General features: G+C 35.2%; 2 protein-coding genes across 2 annotated transcripts in view; both read right to left on the bottom strand.

The window, feature by feature from the left end:
* The window catches only part of LOC116175798 (octopamine receptor Oamb), a 150,991-nt gene that overhangs the window by 76,932 nt on the left and 47,450 nt on the right, over positions 1-26,609 (bottom strand). The window lies entirely within an intron of this gene.
* LOC116175800 (zinc metalloproteinase nas-14-like) lies at positions 1,160-2,254 on the bottom strand. Its single transcript, XM_031494103.1, has 6 exons — positions 2,241-2,254; positions 1,970-2,140; positions 1,811-1,917; positions 1,569-1,761; positions 1,383-1,516; positions 1,160-1,330 (listed from the first exon to the last, which is right to left on the bottom strand). Exons 2-6 carry the CDS (start codon positions 2,061-2,063, stop codon positions 1,244-1,246), a joined length of 615 nt encoding a protein of 204 aa, XP_031349963.1. The 5' UTR covers positions 2,064-2,140; positions 2,241-2,254; the 3' UTR covers positions 1,160-1,243.

Below are 26,609 nucleotides of genomic sequence, written 5' to 3'. Positions count from 1 at the left end.
GGTTTGTAGGACTGCAAACGGAACCCAAATAAGACTTTAGGTTCCGAGCCATGATCAGATGGAAGCACAATTTTGAAAATTCTGTCTTTTAGCGCGCTGTGAGTCCGCGTTCATTTAACTATAAAACAGTTTTTCTCATGTTCTTAATTTATTGCACGTTCTCCATCAATATTGGCAATTAACTCGTAAGTTCCTTTCAAGCTCCCGCACAAGTTCTACTCAAATTCCTCTCATTCTTCCCATACGCTTTCCCCCAATTTCCTCATAGACCGCTCCTATTGGTTTTCAAATTCGTTTTAAGGTTCCTCCACGTTTCCACCCCATTATTCTCAGGTTTCTTTCACCGTAACTTCAAGTTCCCTAAAGTTCATCCCCATTTCCTTTCCAAATGTCTTGAAATATTTGTCCAAGTGTTCATTTTAACCCCTTCGCTACCAGAATAGTTCCGCATACTTCGTAAAAAATTTTCGGCAACTATTTTCCGAGTTGTAGTTGATCGAATCCATTTTGTTTCGTTCATTGAATTAAATAAAACAAAAACTTACAGTCCCAACGTTTCTTCTGCTTTTACAGCAAGCCACTGAATGAACGGTGGATCATTTTATTTGCAAAGATAGTGTTTTTATAAGCAAACTTGACATTTCCATGGCAATCATGAAATTGTGAATAAACCCATAAAGAACGTTTAAAAAAGCGGCAGAGTACCTCAGTGTGACCCCACGGAATCATTGGATTTGACCCATTTTCAATTGGTTTGTTACATGTGGCATATAAGTCTACTGTGCAAAGTTTCAACTGAATAGGTTCAAGCGTTTGGCAGGGACAGAGAAGCGTGACCCCACGGGGTCATTGGATTTGACCCATTTTTAATAGGCTTATTACATGTGGCATATAGGTTAACTGTGCAAAGTTCGAACAAAATGGATCCAAGCGTTCGACAGTTATCGTGTTCACGGACGAACGGACAGGCGGACAGACGGACACCATTGACTCCCCTATAAATCTTTCATCGCTTTGCTCTGCCACTTAATAAACGGCCTACATAAATAGATATGTATTCGAGCATAACGTCAATATGATTTTATTTTATTTCCCTTATTTTTAAATTATATTGCAGATATAATAAAAAATACGATAAAAAAATACCTGTATAATCGGCCTTTAAAGCACTTGCAACGGTGTGTGTGCTTAAAGACTTGATTATACATTTGTTTCTCAATATACTATTTTATTTAGTCACATTTCATTCACATTCATACATTTTCTTAACTTTTCGAATATCAATTTCACTCATTACCTTCGCTACTCCAATAGGAATAGTGGGGTCACCCTAGAATGAAATATTACTTAAAATACCTAACATAGCAATCGATATACAATACCTTGGGTAGTATTGTCGCTTTACCATTCTTGGTAAATGCGTTTTTTGTGTAGTGCATGATGCTGTTGTAGTCGTAAGCTTCATTGAAGCTCGTTACCTTGTCACCATTGTGCTTGTTGAAATTATGCTCACGTCCTAAGACAATATTAGCAGTTACGAAGGGTATTTCTTTAAAAGTTCGAGGTACCTGGTTTAATATTCTCCCAAAATATATCCACGAAATCGTCCCTGTCTGTGGAACTTTGCTGGTGGTAAAAACCGGCAGCGTGCAAAAACTCGTGAACGATCGTGTGGTTCCAAACACACCCTATAACTTGCAAATTCAAATTCTGTTTTCCTCCGATCCTACCAACCTGGGACCAACAGCCAGAATTGTTGCCCTGCCAGTAAAAAAATGAAACCTTATCGTCACAAGGGTTGGCAACTTACAGTAACGTAAACATAATCTGATTCATCAACGCGTGGCTTCACTGATATGCAAGTTTTGGCAAACTCTCGTTCGAGTACTTCATTAATTTGTGCCTTTTGCTTTTCGTCTAGAATCGAAAATTTAGAAAAAAAAACGCTACTGTTAAATAGACGACTTACCGAAGTCGTCCGATAGTTCGTAAGGAATATTTCTGTCTTTCCATCTCAAATTGGCATCAATAACTCCATTTTGTAGACCGTCGGCCAACACCATGTCGCCTTCTAATTTACCGCTTTCTTGCCACAAGTCGCCATCATCAGTGACTTGAGTCGTATCTGCTTGTACTACCGCTAATGAAACCAATAACACTATTATGAGCATGTTTGAAGAGAATGTTAGACGTCCAATCATGATTTATTCGAGTTAGTCTCTCCTTATATACCTACCTACCCGTTAATCCATTAGATATCAGTGAACTGATCGGTATACCTACTTAAATGATAATTTGGAGATCGAGTTCAAAACCACTTATAATTTTCGTTCCCGATAACAGCAAAGAATAACTTTTTGGGAAGCGAAATGTTTTTTTGCAAACCGCTGCTTCCTGGTCGTCACTCGAGGAGGTAATCGGTTGCCCTTTTCCATTGCGACAGTTTTTATTTGGTTCAATAGCTACCAGTTTTCCAAGTTCTCAATATTGCTTTTCATCGTAAATTGTAATAAAAGTGTTTACATCAGCCACTTGAAAATACCCAACGATTTTATTGTTCTGTTTTGTCACTTATGCAAAAACCTCCTATTCACTTATAAATTACTCTGTTCGACTCACAATTTTCTTAGTCACTACGATTGGACCATTTTGTGCTTATTGTAGCAATTGGTAAAGTATATTCATATTCATAGCGAAGTTGTTTGTTAGAAATAGCGTCGTAGTTCTTGAATTGAATGTTATCACCTACACGTGGAAAAGATTTTAAGTAGTTTCTATCTACTATCATCAGGAATAAATAGATACAATAAAAAGGAAATGTTGTAACTTTTAAATATATTAAGAGCACTGTAAACACGTGTACTTACGCAACAGTCCTGTTTTTTATTATTTTATTTTTTTGGTTTAAGATATTTTTTTAAGGGTGTTTTCTATACAATCCAAGACATCGTCCGACACTTTAGGAGGTGTAAATGCACTAATAGCCTCACCCCCTTAAGGTAGGTACGTTCCCTATAACCGCGTCCGACGCACGACTGATTATTAGGGGTAAATGTTTTGAGCGCTTTTTCAAAACATCAGAATTAAGAGATTCATACTCTGGGCTGTGACTGAATTTCGAATTGCAATACCAAAATGACGAGTTAGAAATTACGAATTGCAACTTGCAAATTAAAAACATACCTATGTTCTGTGGCCCCTGTACGCTCTCGTATCTAACAGGTGTTCCGTGTTTGTTAATAATGTGAATAATAATAAATACATGCTTCTGTACCGCTACGTTTCCCGACCCTCTAAAGATTGCCAAAATAGTATGTCTTTACAAATCTGGGGACCATAAATCGATAAAAAAACTATCGCTCAATAGCACTACTATCGATTTTTTCAAAAATAATTGAAAAGTGCATTTCAAAGTGAATTATTGATTTTCTTTATAAACACTCCGTATTAGCGAAAAATCAATACGGCTTCAAGAAAAATGCATCTACCTCTAATGCGTTCGTCACAATTTGCGACTTTATCTACACACACTTAGATAAAGGTAAAAAAGTTATGGCTGTGTTTGCAGATTTGTCGAAAGCGTTTGACAATGTAGAGCACGCAATCTTGTTGGAAAGAATTGAGCACAACGGTATAAATACAAACTAGTGAAGTCCTATTTGGAGCAAAGGAGACAGTTTGTTCATTTCGATGGTAAAAACTCCTCCTTGCTTGTTAGTAATAAGGGAGTTCCTCAAGGGAGTGTTCTTGGTCCATTATTGTTCATACTATATATGAATAATATGGATCAAGTGGTGCCAAGTCGCCATGTTGCATTTGCCGATGATATAACCTTATTATTTGCTGAAGAAACGGAATCGAAGGCAGCTACTAAAGTTAAAGGTTCATTGTGCAACCTCTCTCATTATTTGGAAGAAAGCAACCTAGTTCTTAATTAGCAGAAAAGCTTTTAATGCAATTTTTTACACAGAGTTCGAGATACGTCTGTAGCCAATATATACCTTCGATACAACAAGTTTCGAGTATTAAATCTCTAGGTTTATACTTAGATGTTTCACTGTCATTTGAAGATCATGTAAGCTATATTCATAAAAAGTGCGCTGGTGTGTGTTTTTGCACTGAAGAGGTTGAGTTGTCTCGCGCCTATTAGCATCACAAAAAGCTATTATTATGCCTGCTTTGAATCCATCATCAGGTACGGTATCATATGTTGGGGAAACAGCGTTGCCTCAAAACGAATTTTTATGCTACAGAAACGGGCGATTCGAAATATGTTCAAAGCTGACTACCGCGAATTATGTAGAAAGTTGTTTTTGTGTAATCATATATTGACGTTGCCATGTATCTACATACTTACCACATTATGCTTTGTAAAACAAAACATTGAGAAATGTCCTAAGCTCAATGAAACTCACAATTATACCACGAGACATGGCGCTAACCTGCAGTATAAACTTCATAGTCAGAATTCTATAAATCAAACCCATTTTATATGGGGGCAGTACTCTATAGTAAATTAGATCCACAGGTAAAGGCTTTAAAACAAAACAAAAGATTTAAAAATGCCGTCAGACAGTTATTAATAAAAAAAAACGCATTCCATTCAATCCAAGAGTACATGGAGTTTGTATAAAGTAATGTCATTGTGATATTGTGTGTTATATATATTAATATATTAGTCTGTGATGCTTGCTGGACGAAATTTTTTTAAATATAAATGTAATTTGCATTTGCATTTGCATAAAGCACGATCCACTTTCGAATTACTACCCCTCCTTTATGCAGTTACGATGAGGTTTCTTGGAGGGAAAAAACCAAAGGAAATCATGATGTAGGTGTTGGTCATATACTACATTGATATGTATCCACATATGAAAATATTCAACCTTGGATAGTCAATAACATAAAAACGATGCGTTTTTTTCCGTTTTTTCCTAATTATGTATCCACTCAAAGTTATAGCAAATTTAATAAGCTTTCATTTTTAGGTAGGTACAAAATTTTTGCTATGAAATGTAAATGTATAGTAGGCGAATGGAAAGCTCTCGGAAAGACCTACATTAAAAATATACGTCCAAATCCGAGTTCACGAGAAATCAGCTTTTGACTTCGGACTTGTTTTCGACACAACAAAAAAATGATTTTGCAAATCGGGTCGCATCGAACGATTCATTAAAGGGTGAGCTTTTTAATGCTTCAATTTTACCAAAATGTATGATTTTTATTAATCAGAACGCCAAGGGCCTATTATAGAGTTACCTTCCTTGTTATATTTCGGGAGTTATTAAATTTGTTAGTTAACTAAAAAAAATTCCACAGTTCATCAATTTGCAAGAATCATCGGGACAAATTTTGGAAATGGTTGTCTTAGGATTCCACCATCTGTAAACAAATGTAGAACGTTCTGGGAGTCACCCAGTTTAAAAGACCAAGTATCGTTTTGTAAATTTGTTTATTTAATTATGCCATAACTATCAAATCTACGGTGATCGGGTTTGTCATATTGTTTTGTTATCAAGAGAAGTGACCAAATACGGATTTTCAAAAAGATCGGATGAATTTTACTTAGTAATAACCAATTGATCATCTTTGGGATTGCTTTTTTGTATTTTTCCATAAAAAACAATAACATTTGAAAATGAACGTTTCATGCCCATTGTATCTTATGGAAAATTCAATTTTAAACCAATTCATTTCTCTTCATTTTTTCCCTTAGAGTAATAGTTAACGAGATAATTGAAGTCAAATACGAAAAGAAACATCTTGCATTTTTTCATCGTTTTTTGTTTATACATAACAATATATTCCGGAAGTTTTCGGCTAGGGGGACTATGGTTTTCGGATTCAGCGGATCTTTTTACATAGAAGACACTTGATTTCGTTGAGTGAAATGACAACACCCAGCTCAATCTGCGCAAACTGTAATTTGACTGCACTAAGTACTTATGAATATTGACACAACAAATGCGATCGCGTGGCATTTGACGTCACTTTCATTCGTCCAATAGTGAAGCGTTTCGAAAATTTGAATTTCGTTCGCTTATTTTGCACTTTTGAATTAACATTTTTAGCAATTAAAAACAAACTAAATAAGAAACTAATGATTTAAGTATAGTGTCAGGACAATAAATATTTGCTGGAGAAAGAATCAAGTAAATTTAAACCACATGCATATTCCCAACCAATAGTGGCGGGTTCCGCTCCGAGAATGGTAATCTCATTGGGCATTTTGTATACGGTTTAAAATTTGTGTTCATGGGGACAAAGTCGTGAAGGGATAATTTGAAAAGTGGATAAGGGAGAATCGCGACCGCGGTAAAGGAGTTCGGCACCCGGAAGAGAGATCTTCTGGTGGTGTAGCGGCCGAAGAGATTACCTTTGGAAGCATAAAAAAAGGGGTCGGGGCAAAACTCATTCGTGTTAGTAATTAATTTTAGAACTGTGAAAAAATCGGGCGGTCGGATTAATTGTGCCAAGATTACGGCCGGGGCGTACTCACGGGGTTTGTGCGGACTTATCGCGACGGATACCCAAAATAAATGTAACGCCAAATAAACTTCTCCTTTTTCTTACGCCGTCATATTATAATTGCAATTGCGAGTGGGTGATGTGAATCGTGCAGAAATTGCCCAGTTAAAGAGTGTCGATATTGAAACATTTTGCCTAAAAAAGGGGTCCGAATTGCAGTCTCCTTACCCCTCATACAAAGAGGGGGTGTCCCAGCTAGTTGGAGTTGTCAACCCGAGCTACTTTTGGATCCTCTACGTACCAGCTAATTCCATCAGCATGTACATCTATAGATTTGAGCACAAGTTCATTTAGAAAATTCTTCAAGAGCTAGATCTGTTTCGGTTGTTTGTATTTTTGTTATTCGAAGAGACTCATGAGAATAGGGATTAATAACGAATGTTAAGATTGTATATACAGGGTGGTGACGCGTAACGCATCATAGGGATTTCAATGTAAAATTCATCGCATGCGATTATTGGCTCCCCCAGTTATTTTAGAGCAAAAATGTATTAAGGTTTTTTGTAGAAAAAAATTTTTTACGTCAATCAACCGTATTAGTTTTCAATTTTTTGCATAATAAAGACGGAAAATTGGAAAAATAAACCCCCATCTTTTTCAATAATCTTTGATGCCATGGAATTTTATAATACAAAAACTACGCCAATATCCGTCATGCCATGGAATGTCTGCTATAAAAGAAATCAAATTCTTTCAAAGAGTATTATATTTAGAACAGCGAATTCAACATAAAGAAAGACTAAACGGTTTCCTAATATAACAATTTACAATGAATGTTCGAATAAGTCACCATTAACTGCAAGACAGTAACCAAGTCGATCATAAAATCAATTTCAAACTGCTGTAAAATGATAACTGGATATCTGTTTGTTTTAGAAAATTCCTTGGCATCGCAGATTATTGAAAAAGATGCGGGTTTTATTTTTCCAATTTTCCGTCTTTATATGAAAAATATTGAAAACTAATACGGTTGATTGGCGTAAAAAAATTTTTTCTACAAAAAACTTTAATACATTTTTGCTCTAAAATAACTTGGGGAGCCAATAATCGCATGTTATGAATTTTACATTGAAATCCCTATGATGCGTTACGCAAGTCACCACCCTGTATATAGTAACGTTACAGTGTGTTCCTTTGTTGTGAACTCAATTATTCAATAAATAAGTCCTTCTTAATTATAGTTAGTCACTTAAGGGATAATTAGGTTTAGGTAAAATAGGGCATTTTTATTGTTAAAATAACGAGTAATACAAACAGGAAAACACGTGATCACGGTTGTTTTAGTTAATTTGCAAACTCGTGTTAGTGAATAACGTTTGGATCAGAGTTAGTATAGAAGGATAAAGAGGAGTAGTTGTAAAAGGGGCAATTGTGATTCGGAAAGACCACGTCGCAAATTTTGTTGTTGCTTTCAACTGTCAATAATATATTCAATGTTATCTGATAACTAGGTGTTTACTTAGACAAGCCACCACACGTTCGAGGTGGAACCACGTTACAGTTTACGAGAGAAGGAGAAGTTTTAGGACGGTAAGTAAGAATTGACCAAGAGGGCTAGCCGGGAGTATTCCCACCAAATAATAATAACAAGAGGGCACTTCTGGGCAAAATTCTATCCTAAAAGTAAAAGGAGCGAAACCACTACAAGTGAAATAGGTACTATTGTAGTTGGCGCCGTCTGAAGCCCTTATCTTTTGATGGGAGGATTTGTAGATTTCCACACATATCCACTATCGATATCAATTTAATTGGGCGCAATACCTATTTCGATTTTATCAGAGAGATAACGGCCACCTTAACGCCATTTTCTTGATTGTACCAGATTTAAATATATATGATTGGCAATGGACTGATTGTACCGACCATCTGAACACTTGGACAATTAGATAAGTGTCTCAACAACTGGATTTAACCGAGACATTCAAGCAGCTAGGGGATACTTCTGAGTTCTGTGTTATAAAGGGTAGGTATCGTTAACTACCTCTTATAGGAATAATTTTTTTTTAGTTGTCATTGTTAACATAATTTGGTGAATGCTTTTCTGTAATTACTACCGATGCGTGATCGAACGTGGTAGTTGCATTGATTTTGCAACTGTAAAACAAAAACACCAATAAACCATAATAATATATTAAAACCTCGAACGCGTTTCGTCAGCAAGACTGTCATCATTTGCGAACAACATGTTTTACTTTTGCAAGTTCAACAACTACAAGTAGTTCCAAGCGTTCAACAGTTATCGTGTTGACGGACGGACAGACGGACACCATCGACTCCCCTATAAAGCTTGGATCGCTTTACTCTGCCGCTTAATAACCTATTGTACTATTAAATCCGAACCTGTCAGGTTTTAGGCTTCACCGTTACACTAACCTTTGAATAAAGTTTTTAACGATCCTCGAGATCGTTTATAATTTTGTATTGCTATCAGTCTGTCTACCCGTATGCACGATAAGTTTATTTATAAATGTCCGATAGCTTTGAAACACATGTCCTTAAGGTTATAAGAAAGGTAGGTGTCGTATTTGAGCTACACGTAGACTATCGGGTCAAAAAGCTACAGGCCAAAAAGGACCTCGTGGATCTAATCTAGTACTGCTGCAGAACTAAATTGTCCATGCTTTTGCAAATACACCAACAAGTCGCGGTTGTAATATTTGACATCGAAAGTGCGATCGATACCACCTGAAAACCTATAATAATCTATAAGAAACTTACAGAATTAAACGTATCGAGGAATATCTTGCGAGAGATGCAATTTACTACTGGTCTAGAACAACAGGATTTATCTTTTCTGCCCAAAAATCTAAGCGCGTTGAATTTACTAGAAGAAAATCACATCCTGCATGTAACTTTAATAGTTGTAGAGGATCAGAAAATGCCTAACTTTTGATAGTAATAAGCTCACTTGGAAAGAACGTCGAAGAAACCAAAGCCCACCGCATGAAAGGAACGAATATCCTCAGAACACTTGCACACCGCCATTGGGGAGCTGCGTAAGGTTCGTTCAATACTGACTATGGTATCATCATTACGAACATCCCCTTTAACTTATAACGTGAGGTTAGTTCGGCGCTGTAAAACTCAAACCCCGCCGCATAAACGGCCAGCTAGCTCAGATTCTTAATTAAAAGAAGGGCTCGAGATGAGAATATTCCACAGCGGTTTGTTCGTTTGGGCATATAACATAAGTTCTGATCTTTGGTAGTTACTAGAAAGGATTAGTTGAGCGCCACCCAATTTTGCACAAATTCTGACCTCTCCTGTATAGAAATTGGGAAAACACAAGAGAGCCAAATAATAAATTCACTACGAGCAATTCTGATTTTATTAATCCTGACAAAACGGTGCAGGATCGGCAAATAAAATGTATCTTCAATACGACAATAACAAATACTTTAAATGACAAAAATAATCCCCAAATAAATTCATGAACACTTCCCTAATAATTACGTTACCAGACCCCTACAACAATGATCGAGCAAAAATGTAGTTAAGATTTCAATGGATTCAAAGATTGAATTAAGTTAACCCGAATAACAACTCATATAGGCAACACTGGGTACAAGTAAATTAAAAATCTTACCTTGAATAACACATACGCTGTCTTCTCCGAAAAAGAGCTCTCCTTCGAAGTTCCAGTTCTGTAACACAAAAACAAACCCCAAGCTACAACGCTCGGAACGATTATATGAGCCGGAAGGGCCAAAAATAGCTTACTCGTAGCCGGCTCGTTTACCCATACGTTAAATACAGGTGCGTTGCTCGTGAAGAGAGCCACGACCTCAAACACTAGACGCGAACAAAATACAAAGCTCCAATCATAAATCGTCGGAAGGTTACACTAGATTAACGGTATTGAAGCAAATAAAAAAAAGGTTGTGTAAAAGATCGTATCTTCCGAAAATTCCACCATCAGCTGGTCGCTCCCGGTATCGTTTAGGTGTTAGCGCTTATCTACTCGGTGGTACGCCGGATAGCTGCCGGCAATCAACAGGTGTTCGTACTCCGGAATATTCGCAAGATGCAAATTCATTTACTATTCCAAAATTATGCCAGGTCAATGTCCTCCGCACACAAGAATGTGCAAGGATATACTATAAACTATACCATACAAGGATTCGTCTGTACAAGGATTGACCGGTACAAGAATTCATCTACTACATGGACCCCCTAAAAGTAATGAAGATGTAACACTCCCTTAACGAGATTTTTAATAACATACCTGAAATCGTCAGGAGGGTAATAAAAAATACTTAAATCAATGAAATATGGAAATTATCCAACCTCAAATTGTGAATCTGAAAGAATTTTAGATAACATAACGTAAAAGAAAGCCAACGCCATTTCACTTACATGTAGGTAGGGCGATGAACTTCAACCAGATATAGCCTCGCAATGGAGAAAACGGCTTCTGAGTTACACTTCTCGACAACGCCAATGAAAAGGTAAAATTGCCAGAGATTTCACGTGAATGATGGCAAATATTACCCACTGGTTTAAGAAGAATTCACAATGCCACGCTCTACAACAAGTACAACCTCGTTGGCTTTTAAAACGGAAATGAAAAAAATAACGCGATTCTGCGCGAGGAAAGAAACACGCGTACAAGTGACGCCATCTCACCTATATCCTACCTAACCTAGCAAGCGGTAATTTTTGAAATTTGAATATGAATAAACTAAACTGTTACAACCTTCAATGCGAACAACTTCTTTTTACTTATTTCACAAAGGTATATTTGCTAATCTTTACAAAAATCCCGTTTATAATGCCCTTAACGCTGCTAAAACTGGAAAAATAGTTATATTATGCTCCGATTCCCTTTTCTTCAATCCATTTCATAGAGAACATTCACACGCAAAACTTCTTAGCACAAAATTTAACGACGCTACCAACAGCTTGCTACCAGAAACGTTAAGAGTACATATTATTTGGACGCCTTCCTACGTAGGCGCTAAAGGAGCCCTAAATTGGAGCTACCTACTGAGCAAATACAGCTACATACATGGAGAAGACAATTCCCAGGTTGGTGATTGGCCACACTGAATCAACTCACGGATACGTTTTTGAAAACCATGAGCCACCACTCTGCGAATGCAACGAAATTTTGACAGTTACACATCCTTTCAGAGTGTCCACTACATAATATAGAAAACAGACGGAAATACGAGATCGGAAATCGGAATAGACCTTAAAAAAACTTGTACTAAAAGTATCAACAAAGTACTCAACTATCATTGAGGGAAAAAACTTTCACGATATGGTTAGTTTCCCTTTATCGTCGTGTATAATACAAAACTTTATTTTATAGCAGAAGCCATATAAATCATTGTAAAGCTTCTGACAATTCTGAATTTAATTTAGACGTAAAAAATAGCACACGTAGGTTCTGCTCTCTCAGTCATTTCCATAGAAACAGCATTGCCATAAGTTCTGAACGTCATTTAATATCGTGCTTCGCGTCCCATTTGAAATAAGAATGACAGATGTCATTAGAATGCACAAAATCATCTCTTTCACTTTATCTATCCTTAGGGTTAAAGTGATCAGTTTATCTATCCTCACGGTTAAAGAAGGATTCATTCGAAATCAGGTTCGAAATTATTAAAATGTAAATTTAACATATGCTATAAAAGGTCTTGGATTGTAAATAAATCTACAAAACTACATGCCAATGGTCACTAGTAGTCGAGGAACATTAATTAAACAAGAATAAATAAATAAAACCTGCATTTTTTCTCCAAACAGTTGGAAAATGCCAAAACCAGGGCCAAAACTAATTACGGGCACATGTTAAATTTGATTACACAAACTAAACTAAATTACCGTAGTTAAATAACGTAATAATTTTAAATATGCACAAAATCCTTTTTTTGTTAGTACGCTTGGTAATTATTTTAACGTTCATTCCGTGAAACGTTGGAGTATATCGATAACTAGCTTTGACTGACAACTGAACATGAGAACTGAAGCGATTTTTCTCGGAGTTTATCTTCACGGTCGATTTAGTGAATAATTTTCAAGCTTTGTCTTCTAATTGCGAAGGACGGGAGTTTTCTCTAACTGATTAAATCGGGAGGTTTTTAGATTATTAACACTCATTTCCCTAGAGAGATATACGTTAAGATGTCTGTGATAAAACCGAAAAATAAAAAAAATTCAACGTGACCTACTTCTAGTAAGGGGTTAGGCTAGTTTTTAGGAAAATCCATGATTACGAAAAGAATGCACTAAAAGGTAACGAGGTCGCACTTGACCCTCTTGCGACCACAGAGTGTCACAATAAGTCCTAGTATCATCGCCTATTTACTTACCTCTAAAAACAACGGCTTCATTATCGTACACTCTCAAAGCAAAGGAATGAATAGACCGAGCTCTAATTAGCGTGATCTCGTCAGTTCCAATTTTAATGCCTCACTTAATTCTAAAAACTAACTTTCCATTCACTGCCGGTCATACATTGTCTCCTTTTTCGCCCAATTTAAACGGGGGAATTTTGAAACAAAAAGTTTGTTGGGGCTGATTCATTAATAAAATCCTTTATTCGCTTCATCAAAAGGGAACTCTTATAATGTTTCTACCCACTTTAAGCTGCCGTTTGGTGATCCACATCAAAATAAACGCTGTAAGTAGTTCAATTCAAAGTAAGTTGTATACGTCTTATACTTTCTCTCACAATAATTTTTTTCTATTTCGGTGTTACAATGAGAATTTTGTGCAAATGTTTTCGGCAAAAACAGTGTTTCAATGAGTTCCATTGTAACATTGTTTTTGGTAACTTTTCATCTCTAAGTTGGCAGTTCGCCAAGACGTCAACGTCAAATCATCAGATGCATGTGAAATCAAATTACGTAAAATTTATGTGTTTTCCTTGATTTTTGGTACACGAAGAACTTAATACATTTCAAATCAGCAGTTTACACATCCACCATAAATAAATTTATCTACGAATAAAAAATTACACATTCACGGAATTTAAAGTTTCCAAATGTCAGTGTTGTGTTTATCTACGCTGCCAACTTAAAATTTGTCAACGTAAATGGTGTTGCCAACTTAAAACATATTAATTCTAGTTTTCTGTAGTTTTTCATAATTACTTTTTTATTATACCTGAATCACAATCTCCGTTTTAAACACTCAAATGCGTGCGAAAAAGGGCCTTTAAAACACACGTGCTTTAAAGTTGCTAAGTAACGATACTTCAAGTATGACTTTTGAAACTGTCATCTGGATGAAATAAAAAATCCTCTAGGTCGCTTTCTGTAAATGCAGAACATTTCTTTTGCTTTTGTACCTATCCTTTGGTTGAAGCTTTCACAAACGCGCGTAATTTAGGGTATGCTTCCAAATCTGTTCCACTTTTTAATCGCAGCATTGCTTTAAAGTTTTGAATGAATGCACCAAAATATAGAAGATTTAAATACCTTTGACATTTGCTTCATATATGCCAGCATTATGGATGCATTTAAGACTGTATTCGTAAGTAACTTCCTATTCATCCATGGAAACAACTTTTCATATTCTTTATAATAGGCTTTACTGGAGTTGGATTTTACACCTACCAACGTTTGTTTAGATTTTACAAGCGATTTAATGGACGATGTATTATCTTTTTCAACGGAAATCGTTTTATTTACAAAGATGATGATGATGATTATAAGCAAACGTCAAGTGACATTTCCATGGCAATCGTGAAATTTCGAACACCCAGCCCACTTAATTAAACATGTATTCGAGTATAACGTCAATATGACTTCATTCATTGTATTTCCTATTTTTAAATTATACTGCAGGTATAATAAAAAATACTATAAGATACACGTGTATAATTGGTCTTTAAAGCACTTGCAACGTTAAAGGCACTCCGCTTTGCGTCGTGCGCTTAAACTCGTTGCGCGTGCTTTAAAGACTTGATTATACACTTGTATCTTAATATACTATTTAATTAAATTGAAGCCCCGAAATAGAAAAAATAGTATGAAAAACACGTGTTACAATGCTTTATTGTAATAATCCTATCTTGTGGACACTCGTGGCTCTGCTTCGCTACGCCACTCGTGCCACAAAATAGTCGTATTACAATAGGTCGCATTGTAACACTTGTCTTTCAATATACTATTTTCTCGTAAGATTCGCCCCCGGAAGATTCATTACCGCAAGGTTCACCAACCAAAAGTTCGTCTCTAGTAGGTTCTAGTCCGGAAAATTTGCACTAAAAAAGGTTCGCAAGGAAATTTTCGCCTTGAAAATTCGCCCCGGACAATTACGCTTCAAAGATTTAATGCCCCGGAAAATTCACTAACCAAAAATGTATTTCTATAGGAGTCTAAAATCCCTCGGGTAAATTCCCGCCACCATGTAAATTCGACCCTCCCCTCTGGTTCGTCGCTATAAAATTAACAAAAAATTTACCCCCGAGAATGTTCGCAAATTATTGACAAAGAAAACCCATTTTTCAAGTAAATTCGACTCATACAAACTCCCTCCGAGAAGCTTTCCACTGGATCGTTCACCCCCCGAAGATTCATTCCCGCAGAAAAATAAAATTCGCCCACTGCAGAAAATTTTCTCCCTTAAAAATTAAATCTTACGCAAAACCCTCTAATGAAATAACTGTTGCGTCTTCAAGTCTAAAGTTCCCTTGTATTGATGTGATAAAACTCGACTTGGTAAATGGCATTTGTAAATTGTTGACCAAGAAAACAGACCTCCTAGTTCGATCCCTTCGTCTTTGTGAGCTTTCGAAATTTGCACGATTCGTGATCTTTCTGGAGCTGCAAGATGGCGATTTTGTAATTTGGTTGACACTTTGAAAGTTGTTGCTTGATGGAAATTGGTTAAAAAAGTGGAATTCAGTAGGTACATAACACCAATTCCAAGGTAGTTTTCGCTTCCTTCAGATTGTTTGGGCCGAGGATTTCAGCACGTGCATTTTTCTTCATTCATGTAGAGAATTAACTTAGAGGTGAGTTTTCTTGTGAAAATATTTTTAGAGGCAAATTTACGGTGGTCAATGTTGTGACAGAAAGTTCTTGTTCCTGGCGAGCAAGTATTTCAGCGGTGACAAAATTACCGTCAATTCTCCGAGACCTAGTATTCCTGGGACGATTATTCCGGAAGAGATCTTTGAAGGGAGAACTTATCAGGGGCACCGAAGACGACGATTCTCTGGGCGAAGAATCTAAAAAGGAATTCGCAAGAAATTAAAAAAATCCAGAAATATTAAGAAAGTCCATTAAGACACAGGGTAACAAGAAGGTTTCAAAACTTAATGGTTGTGATGTTTAAGAGTTAAAAAAAAGATTTCATATAACCAACACATATACCCTGTGACCAAGATAAGCATGTGTCTATCATGGGGACCTCCGAAACCTTAGAAGATACAACGATGTTGAAATTCTGGAAAAGTTGCGCAATTAAACAGTTATTATCATGCTTTGAGAAAACTAGACAATTCCACAAAGTAGGTACATACTGTATTTAGTAGCATTTTTTATTACTAATACGAGTACAACGAAAGTTGGAAAGTTGGAAACGCTCTATTCGTGTAAGAATATCCATAGTGTATTCTATTCTTTACACTAAGGAATATCTAACGGACAAATGACCTGGAAAATAAAAAATATGTTCGATAGGTATTCTCTCACGATTAGGGTGTTGTGTGCCGGTGCACAATCCTGTTGAAACCAACAGTTCCAGTGTTTGCTTTCTTTTGTGTGTGACGTATATCGCTGTACGTATTAGTAATTAAATGCTGCAAAAGTGGTAAAGGTAGGAAGCTCCTACTGTTTGCTCCAACATTAGGCTTGTTCATACTGTTCATACCACCGAAGACGATTTTGTTTGATTTCTCCACGGCTCGCTAAAAGTTTTTAGATTGACACCCTGTATACTTTTTGAGTTTTACTATGATTTAGAGTGCTTAGTCTATCGATAAAAACACAGTGCGAATTCAGAACTGCGCAGAATACCTACTTTCAAAAAGTATTTGAATACTAATTAATAGTAAATACTTTAGACAGATCAAAAGTATTTGAATACTAAATACTTTTACCTCCAGCACAAGCAAATACTAAATACGGATACTTTGAAAAGCATTCAAATACTTTCAAAAATAAGTATTCAAATACTTTAGAATGTATTCGAATACTTTCAAAAGTATTCGAATACTTTAAAAAGTATTTCATTAGATTACTTTGAAAAGTATCCGAATACAGTAAAAAGTATTCAAATACTTGTCACTCAAATACATTAAAAATTTAAAATAGTATAAAATAGATAAAAGACTTAATACTACTTAAAAAATGTCAAGTTATACTTTGTATTGGGGCAACATGGAAGAACAGCGTTTTATGCACTGAATGTAGTCCCTTTCCCTGAACTGAGGTTACCTTTTTTTTATATTTCTATTGTTATAAACAAATTTAAGGGGAGTAAAAGCGTACTATTGTTATTATACTCGTATTATTATATAGGAGGTACCAAAGACCTGTCTTATATCAGTTATATCCTTAAGAATACGTGTACCAGTTTTCAAAGCGATCGTACGTCGTGCATATGACACTGTCTTACACCTTTCTGAAATTAATTCTAGCGATTTTGAAACAGATCCTTTTTGTCCGTCCGTCTGTCCGTGTGCACTGTGCATGATAACTTGTTTAGAAACGTGCGATCGTTTTGAAAATTGGTACACATGGTCTTAAGGATATAAGAAAGGTCCCTATGTTTTTATATTACGTAGACTATCGGGTCAAAAAGTTTCACTCCAGGATCGTTCGGTATTCAGTTGTATCGGATTTTTATATTTGATTTTGTGATCATGGAAACTTCCTCTAAAAGTTTCTAAATAGTTCTCAAATATTTGAATAACTTAAAAGTATTCAAATACTATGCGAAATATTTGAATACTTCTCAAAGTATTCAAAAACCTTGCGAAGTATTCGAATACTTTGCGAAGTATTCGAATACTTTACAAAGTATTCAAATACTTTGCGAAGTATTCGAATACTAACAATTTGCGAAAGTATTTGCGTTACAAATACAAATACTGCTTCCATAAAAGTATTTAATTACAAAGTATTTAAATACTTTAAAGTATTGGAACACTAAAAAGTATTTACAAAATCGAATACTGCCCACCTTTGAGTGCGATTGGGGCGGTTTCATTCCACCATGTACGAGCTTGATGCGGTGTTTATTGAGTTTGAAGTGCTTTGAGATACTAAAACGAAGCGCGAAATTGTAGAGCAAACCTTCGCAGAGCACGTATGTTCCTAAAATTTAATGAAATTTACACTAAGAATTTGTTGAGTCAACAATGAACCGCACTACGAAACGTGTTACATAACCTCATATTTATGTAGGATTAATGAGTAATTCAGACGTGGTATGTGCACACAGAGATGTACCTCCTATACGAATTCGTGAAATGGCTCTATTTTAATCTAAATAATGACTACTCATTTCACCTTTTACACACTTCCCCAAAAACAATTTGACTAAAAGTAGCGGCTGGTAAAAATCAATACATTCCAGGGCATTCAGTTAATAACCATTAATAATTGGAACTAACTTGAAGTAGGTAGTAAACTTTAGTATTACATGCAATCAAGGGTTGGTTTTACTTTCCCAATTCAAATTAAAGTTATGAAGTTAAACGTTTTCAAGGTTTTTAAATTGAATTCGGCGAAATGCTGCTTAAGGGTAGGTATGTGTACCTACATCGCAACTAGTAAACTTTTATCCAGTACCTACCTGGACCCGCCACTTCGAAATTTAATATCCACAATCTCAGTACGTTATTTGACCTATACTCTCTATTTTTAGGCTAAATCAATATAGTATAGCGTAATTACATAGCAAAGTTTGTTATTAAGGAACTTTTCAGTGTGTGAGTGTAGTTGGGGCACAGAAAATCACTATGATTATACCTACTGATCGACTTGTTCTAGTCCTTGGACGGTCAACAATTTGGGTTTACTGCATTGTCTCATGCCTCGAAGTGGTGCGTCGCTTGTTTAGACTTCGCTCACATAACATGCAAAGATGTAACCATTAAAGTTAGTCTAAAATTGACGTATAGAGTAATAAATAATAAGTTAATGAACTAGTAAAAGTATTCTTTTCTAGAAATAGGTTTTGATCACATCTGCATGGATTACTGCAGCAACGAACACTCGTAGTGTGGGTTCTAGGGAAGTACATAAATTAAACCTCTCGCCAGGAAAGATTGCCGGTCACAGAACACCTGATCGCGGTCTACAATCTATGTTTTTCCCAAGATGTGAGCCACTTCCGGGATAGTATCGTGTCAATGTTGAACAAAAAAACTTTTCGTTCAACATTGGCACGATCCTATTCCGGAAGTTGCTCGCAACCTAAGAAAATCATAGATTGTAAATCGACACAAGGTGTGCTGTGACCGGCAATCTTTCCTGGCGAGAGTTATATATAAGTATCATTTTATGTTTAATAACGCCTGAAGTTCTATTTCAATGACAATTCAACTCATGTATAAAAAATCGCATAAGCCGCAGTGTAATTGTCACTTTGACAGCGGCAAAAGTTACCTGCAACTTTTCCAGCGACAAATGCACTAGTGGTTTTTTCACTTATTCATTTTGGAACAATTATCGCATTATCCTTTCCCATATGATTAGCTTGACGTCTGTCAATAATTGACTAGTTTGGTGAATTTCTTGTTCGTTAAATTGTCCTGCCGAATTACACTCGAGGTTTGTATTTAAACCGAGTAAATTTGGGTTGTTGCAATTCAAATCTGTTTCCTTTTAGCAATTGAACTCGAAAAACTGTCAACCTAAAAATGCTCCACCTGCGGTGTCGCATTTTTATTAGTTGACAGTTTTTCTCGTCTAATTGCTAGGCAACAAATTTTCATTACCTAAACAACCCAAATTTACTCGGTAAAATACAAACCTCTTGTGCAATTATAAGTGAAAATTTGGTGATGCTGCACCTCATTTCCAGAAATCTAGAGCTATGGTGGTTCTGTGCTTGAGTCAGAAGTATGTGGGAGTAAAAGGTATACAAACGATTATTATAGAAAAATGAAGGATACTTTTTCTAGATTCTTATTTGCATATCTGTTCTCATATTGTAACCAAACTCATATGACTGGAACATTTCTTGGAGTACCTATTCGATTGTAAAGGTTACGTAAAACATAACTGCCATATTCTGCGAGCCTTCAAAGAATCGAACATTCCAAATTATACAAAGCCAAACCAAAATGATTACCATATCACGAAATACGGCGTCCAAGATAAAATAAGGAGAAAACTTATTTTCTCCCTGCTAAATAAAACTTTTCCAGCTACTTTTCTATGCTATATCCGACTAAAAGTAACAAAAAACATACACAAATCAGTCACGTAACATTCGAGGTGTAACGAATAGATTGTTAGGTTTGAATAGATGTCAAACGAAAAGTTTCGCGTTGTAATAGAGATCGGATCGCCACATTCAAATGCACGATATGAAATGGGTAACTTCACGAAAAACAAACTTGGGAATACAAGTTGTGTCGTAAGTAACTTACCGAAAATTGATGATCTAATATGACCAAATAATCTAATGAAACACACAAAGGTTGAGAATAGGACGTGTTAACCAATATTAAAGGATAGGACATACATCATGTGAATTTAGAGATCGGCAAAGGTGCGGAACCAAGTAAATATACCTGGAGCGTTTAAGGGATGTCAGATCTAAATTTGGCAAGTATTAGAATATGATATAGTAAATGCTGAACTACAATTGGCCGTCGTTCATTAATAATATTAAAACGAACGAACTCCATCCATACATTAAGTTTGTCATTTTCTGACTGTAATTTAATGTTTCGTGCTTATTGGCGAGTTAGGTAATCACGATTTTCTCCAGTTTGCTTGGGAATAAAAGATATGGAATCCTATATTTTCGTTACGGTAAATAATGTATTCAGAATTTAAATAAAATACAAGGCCACTAGAAACTCATATGATAATAAAAATAAGTAAAGGGAAGGAAATGATAGGAATCTTCACATTAATGTAATGCAATCGCAGGATTTAAGGCCAAATATCTGAAAATTCGCCACTCGTTTTATGTTTCAGCGTAATACTGACTTGTGTTTTAACCAATCACACTGAAGGTCAAATCTTCCCTATGTTTTTTACCGCTACCTTCTTAAAATGAATACAGTATAGTTATTTTTTGTAAGAGTAGTACAAATGTTTACCTAAAAATGTAAAAATTTACATTTGTTTGTGTAAGAATGGTAAATGTACAATTCATATTTACAACTAATATTTAGATTTGTTATAAACTGTAGTAGTTTCGCTGTGATTTTTACACTGGTAGCATAATTTGTTCACTTTTTTATCTTCTTGTCTTGGACATTTTATAGCATCTTCCTTTTGTTGGTAGTTCTGCACTTTGTTGAGATCCAGGGTCCTCACAATTAGTTGCGCGTACAGTACCCTTCCATTGTTTGTAAAATAAAATTTATATGTCTTTCGTAGCCTTGATCACAGGATCATCTTTCCTCTTTCGAATTTGAGGCACTAATACAAGTGATTGCTCAATTCTAACAAAAATAGGCGTCTCCAGGTGAAAATATTTCCATATAATTATAATACAGAGGTTCACAGCTGCAATGTCAATCAAGTTCGTAAAAAAGGCAGTTGGCCATCTCTTCGTTTACCTTTTGCAGGAATACTCTGTCACCAACCGTTTTCCCGATTATCTCCGCTAGAGGAGGATATTATAATTGCGTTTTTTTCTGGCTAATCATAACTATCCGCCATTTTCATTACATCCAGTTGCAAATTTATTCCGAAACACGAAAGAATGGAAACAACTCGGAAGCAAAATCCCTGAAAGAAAGAAAAGGTTACAAAGCTCGTTTTGAACATTTAGTACTAGCGGTATAACGGAAATTCTTGAAAGGTACTGCATTTTTTTATACCAAGGTGCCACTTGGTACAGTTGTTCCTTAGAGCAATTTAAACGATTTGACCCGAAGAACACTTGACATTTTCCGTGTGGGTAGATTTTAGAGGGGTTGGGGGTGATTTATTGTAATATTTTTTTAAAAACTAAATATGGCCTAGAGACGAGATCTGGGGGTCGATTTCGTATGATTTTAACCCGAGGAATCCAATGGTAGCGCCAAAAATGTAATCCGGATACCGGAAGTCCGTGAAAAGCCGCCATTTTTAGAAAATGACAGACTTTTGATCGAATTATATTTCTAAGGCACACCGGGTCGTGTAAGGTGTCTAGACTTATGTTTTTGGGGTCAGGGAATTCATTTATGATAACAAATATAACCTACTGTCATCGGAACTGCATGAGAGGCTTCCCCACTGCACTTTTTGAAGACGTCGCACGCGGTGAAACCCAAGATATTCCAAAGTTTTAATATATAAACTTATATTATTTTATTGAATAAAAATACACATTAACAAAACATAAGATATATTAAAACATGGGGTAAAAAATGTATAAGCCGATGAAGAATCACCAAGTACAGTTTCTGACTTATTTAATGTCCCTCGAATGCCTCATACCTGTCACATAGGCAACCAACATTCCATTTACTTAATTAATTCGTTTGACTTCGGTTTTTAAGTGGAAGGGATGCCGTTAGTTGTAATTTATCCCCACACCTTTTTGCCAAAGCGGTAGCAAAATCTTCGATTTACCTGCTAGGAAACTTACGCACATGTAACCTCGCTTCATGGCATATTAATTGTTAATATTGGCGCGTCTAAAATTAGAAACGGCGATTCATTTGACAAATACCTATTAAAAAAAGAATCTTGTTGCAATATGCGACAATAATAACCCACCCACCGTCTTTTAATTCAATTCTTCCAAGTACAATTTTTGAATTAATTAATCAAAATTGTAATGTCTAATTGTTTAAAAATCCTACTTTTAATTTTTATAGGGCGAACTTATACAGCTCTCTGCGTCTCAAAGTAGTCGGGATAAGACAAGTAGATTAATAACATATTTAGCCAATTCAACCTTGGGTCTTTCTTTTCAGGATTGCTTGATTGTTATAATTGAAAGCCGTATAGGTATTGTAAGATTACTATATGAATGCGGGTGGAAAAATTTTCGATTTATTCGAAAGTCTGTAACCTTTTCATGGCACATTTATTTCAATTGGCACATCTAAAATTGGGAAGGGTAATTTACTTTCACTTCATTAAAAAATAAATTTTTTTCAGTTCAATTTTTCGAGCGTTAATGTTAAATTAATTAGCTAATTCTTAAATTCACAAAAATAATACTTTTTACTTATACTGCGAACATAACTAGTGTCCTTCCTTGGAAAATAAACTTTTAAACTCATACTTTGTAAGGTGTAATCTATCTAACGAAACACGATGGATTAATTCGAATTAATGATTTGTGATCTAACCTTCATCAACTTGCAATCAAGATATAATTAACTAATAAAAGAAAAGGAACTGGTGGAGAAAGTCCTATTGGCCATATGCAATTCATGAATCATATCTTCATATTGGTTTCATCGGGAGGAACCTTATCAAAGTTGTTGCCTGAATTCCACCAAAACTCCAACTGAGGATTACATGTTAAAACAATTTCCGAAATTTGATTATCTTCCATGAACCGAAAAGGCAGTCAAATTTTTATCGATTTTGCAAAACCTAAGTAATTAAATTTTCATGGAAACCAAAACAAGTCTTTCCAATTAGTAGGGATTTTAATTTTGTTAGGTTAATCAGATAGAGAAAGCGATTTATAGAAACCCAGAAGAAAAATGAGGTAAATAATTGATAATGACTTTTTCGGTCAGGGAATACATAATTTGTAAGGTGCCAACATATTTATACTTACTAAAATACCTTTTTTCCAATATTCCATAGTAAGTGACGATTTACGAAACTAGCAAAGTAGAATATAACTGGCTTGGTTACCATTTCGGCTGACTTGACAATAAGACTACCTATATCCCAGATAGCACGTAAGTTTACGGAAAGCTGTATTTTGATTTGATTTTGGCTTGCTTATCCAGCTTAACGTGAGTAGTTTACTTTAAGCTTACTCTATGCTTGAAATTCTAGCATATCGAATACTTGTAATAATCGGCCGGAAGAAAACCCGATTTCGGTTAGATTAAATATCTTTATTTCCATTCAACTATTGGTTAAGTTGAAGTTGAAGTCATAGCGACTAATCGCGCGTGTCGCTTGACGTGCGAATAACTTAATTGTTACTTAAGAACTAACTTTGAGGTTTGGTTTTGCAACCCTAGAAAATATGAATTGAACATGATTGGTTATCCCACTTAAAGATAGAAAACGTTTAACCAGTGATATTTCTTTCTATAATTACATTTCTTGGAATATTGCAAAAGATGACAAATGACTAAAATGACTAAAGTTTCCTCGAAAGGTCTAATCTTATACTAAGAAAGATTTACTTTACTAAAATAAGTGTTTGTGCAAGGATTTGTGTACAATACGAAGATTTAAACTGAACAATGAAATTAAAGAGAAAAATCTGGTAAGATTGACATTTACGCTTGAATTAGCAAGTACCTACTTAACTTAGGGCTAAATGACTAATATTACGCGTTACGAATTCCGAGGGTTATTACATACTGATTGATTCGATTTTGGCTTGCTTATCCAGCTTAACGTGGGTAGTTTACTTCAAGCTTACTCTATGCTTGGAATTCTAGCATATCAAATACCCTTACGCGGCAAGGGTAGATCAAGCAACGTAGGTACAAGCTTTTTACAATAAGAGCAAACACGCTTCTCGAGGTCATGTCCATTAGTGATAGAAATAATCGAAATATTTTCATAATCGAATGATTAGTAATTCAGTGATACCTACCTACAATCGAAATATCATTCTATTGATCGATCAATTGTTACAATTTATCGTGACGCATATCACAAAAATCTCGTTTTAAAATGGATTTTCATTTCATTATTCGCTAGGTATTCGAACGATCGATCATTCGTTAACCGTAGATCATATCGCATATTTCATTCTCATTATCTCTTATTCGTTTTCGAAAGAATTCAATAATAGGAAAGGGGTTGTTTAGTTTATTAAAATGCTATTCAGATATTCTCCGAACTCATGACTCACGGTACTGGAACTTGAAGTTGTTTACCTAAACTTAACTGAACGTGACATTTTCGAAAGTAAGGGATTATTGTTCAACAATACTACTTCACGAAAATGCCAAATTTCCGGAACTATCTTTAATCTTTACCGACATCGACGTTTATATATTGGAGGAGCCGCCTTGGGTTTATTTTTTTATTATAGAGGGACAGCCTCTTGCCTTTGTATTTTCATGTCCGATAATAAATAATAATAGAACATACTGCTCTATGTTTCTTATCCTAGTTTTCTCCCTTCGTTTAAGGTTTTTTCGTTTTTTGATTTTTTCAGTCTTGCGACAAGCTTGAAGCGGGTTTGCGACACTAATTTTCTTTTCGCGCTTTAGGTGTATTCGGTTTTGTGCAAGTTACCTTTACGGTAGTTACTGATGGTTACCAATTATTCAATTATTTTCGTTAACACGTACGTTTTTCAGAAAAAGGCAGGTAAGTTTTTTTTCTACTTTCTTATTTCATATTAACTGGTAAATATGCAAATGTAGTGGTATACATCACTTCACAAAGTGACCTAAGACACAACCTTAAAATCATGTGAGCGCCATATTATATTACTTAGTAGATTGAACATGAAAATTACGAATCTAAAATTAGTTCTTGAACATTCGAAAAATAAATTCCACTGCAATTCTTCACCGTACAACGAAAATAGAGAAAAATCCACAAATTTTGTTGTGTACATACTTGATGAGTTAAGGGAGAAAATGGTGTAACAGTTTTTTAAAATCACTTTTCAATCAAAAGTTATACTTATTTGAATGTTGGTTCTTCTGGTTGCAGTGTACCCCGCCTACAAGCGAATCATCTAATTTCGCATCTTGTTACTTGAAAATGTCGCAAATAACAAAATATTTAGTCGATATTATGATACTTGGAATTAATTTAACCATTAAATGATATAAAAATATTCGATCATTCGATAACCTATCTATCGTAACCTACCTTAACGCGGAATTCTCTCCATTTTCGTTGTCAGGTCAAGAATTGCAGTTTTTTCTCATTTTCAAAAACTAATTACAGGTTCGTGATTTTCACGTTCATAAATCCCTAGATACGTAATTTCGTCGAAATGGCCAATTTTTTTTTTACATAAGTACTTATGTAACACCCTGTATATTACTCGTAAATGTTAAAGTAATTGTAGTAATTGTTTTATAAGGGAAGTTTGCAATGATGCTACTGTAGCCAACTGAAAATTAGATAAAGGTGCTGTTTTCAGTTTTAGTAAATTAGTTAAGTCAGTATGGTTGTTAATTTGAAACCTTCCCATTACTTAATGGCGTTGTTCACAGTCCACACTTCTTTTGAGATTACAGCTCAATACTCTGAAATAATTTGACATTAATTTTTTGTTCTTTCTTTACAGAGATCAACGTCTCCAAAAAAAGGACAACAATGCAGTTGACGGCATAATATATTATTTTATTTAGACCTTTTTTTTAAAATTATATATAATATTATTTTATTGGTATGTGTAATAACTATAATTATTGTAAATTTAATATTAAGAAATAAAACCAGTATGTTGTTAAATTTGTTCTTTTATTCTTAGTAAGGAATGGCAAAGCAGGATTTTTGATTCCAGTTGGATATAAGCTTGACAGCTTTACGTGACAAGCGAGAAGCAAGCTACTATAGCTGCAATAACAAACTTGATTCCACCATTTTTTAAAATAAAATTATACTTGAATCAAGGTTAATCCAAGCTTAGTAGAATTGAACAACAAGCATTATGCAAGCTTGCAAAGTAAGCGTAACACAAGCTTGATGTGTGTAAAGTAGGATGCTAGATTTCAGTTGGATGTAAGCTTGACAGCCTTACATAACAAGCTAGAAGTAAGCTGCCACTGCTATCTTAACAAGCTTTATTTCAGCTTGTTTCCAACCATTTTTGCTATCTGG

Source organism: Photinus pyralis, unplaced genomic scaffold (genome assembly GCF_008802855.1).
Source record: "Photinus pyralis isolate 1611_PpyrPB1 unplaced genomic scaffold, Ppyr1.3 Ppyr1.4_LG7, whole genome shotgun sequence".
Classification (NCBI taxonomy): Eukaryota; Metazoa; Arthropoda; class Insecta; order Coleoptera; family Lampyridae; genus Photinus; species Photinus pyralis.
This window is presented reverse-complemented; position numbering and strand designations above follow the sequence as displayed.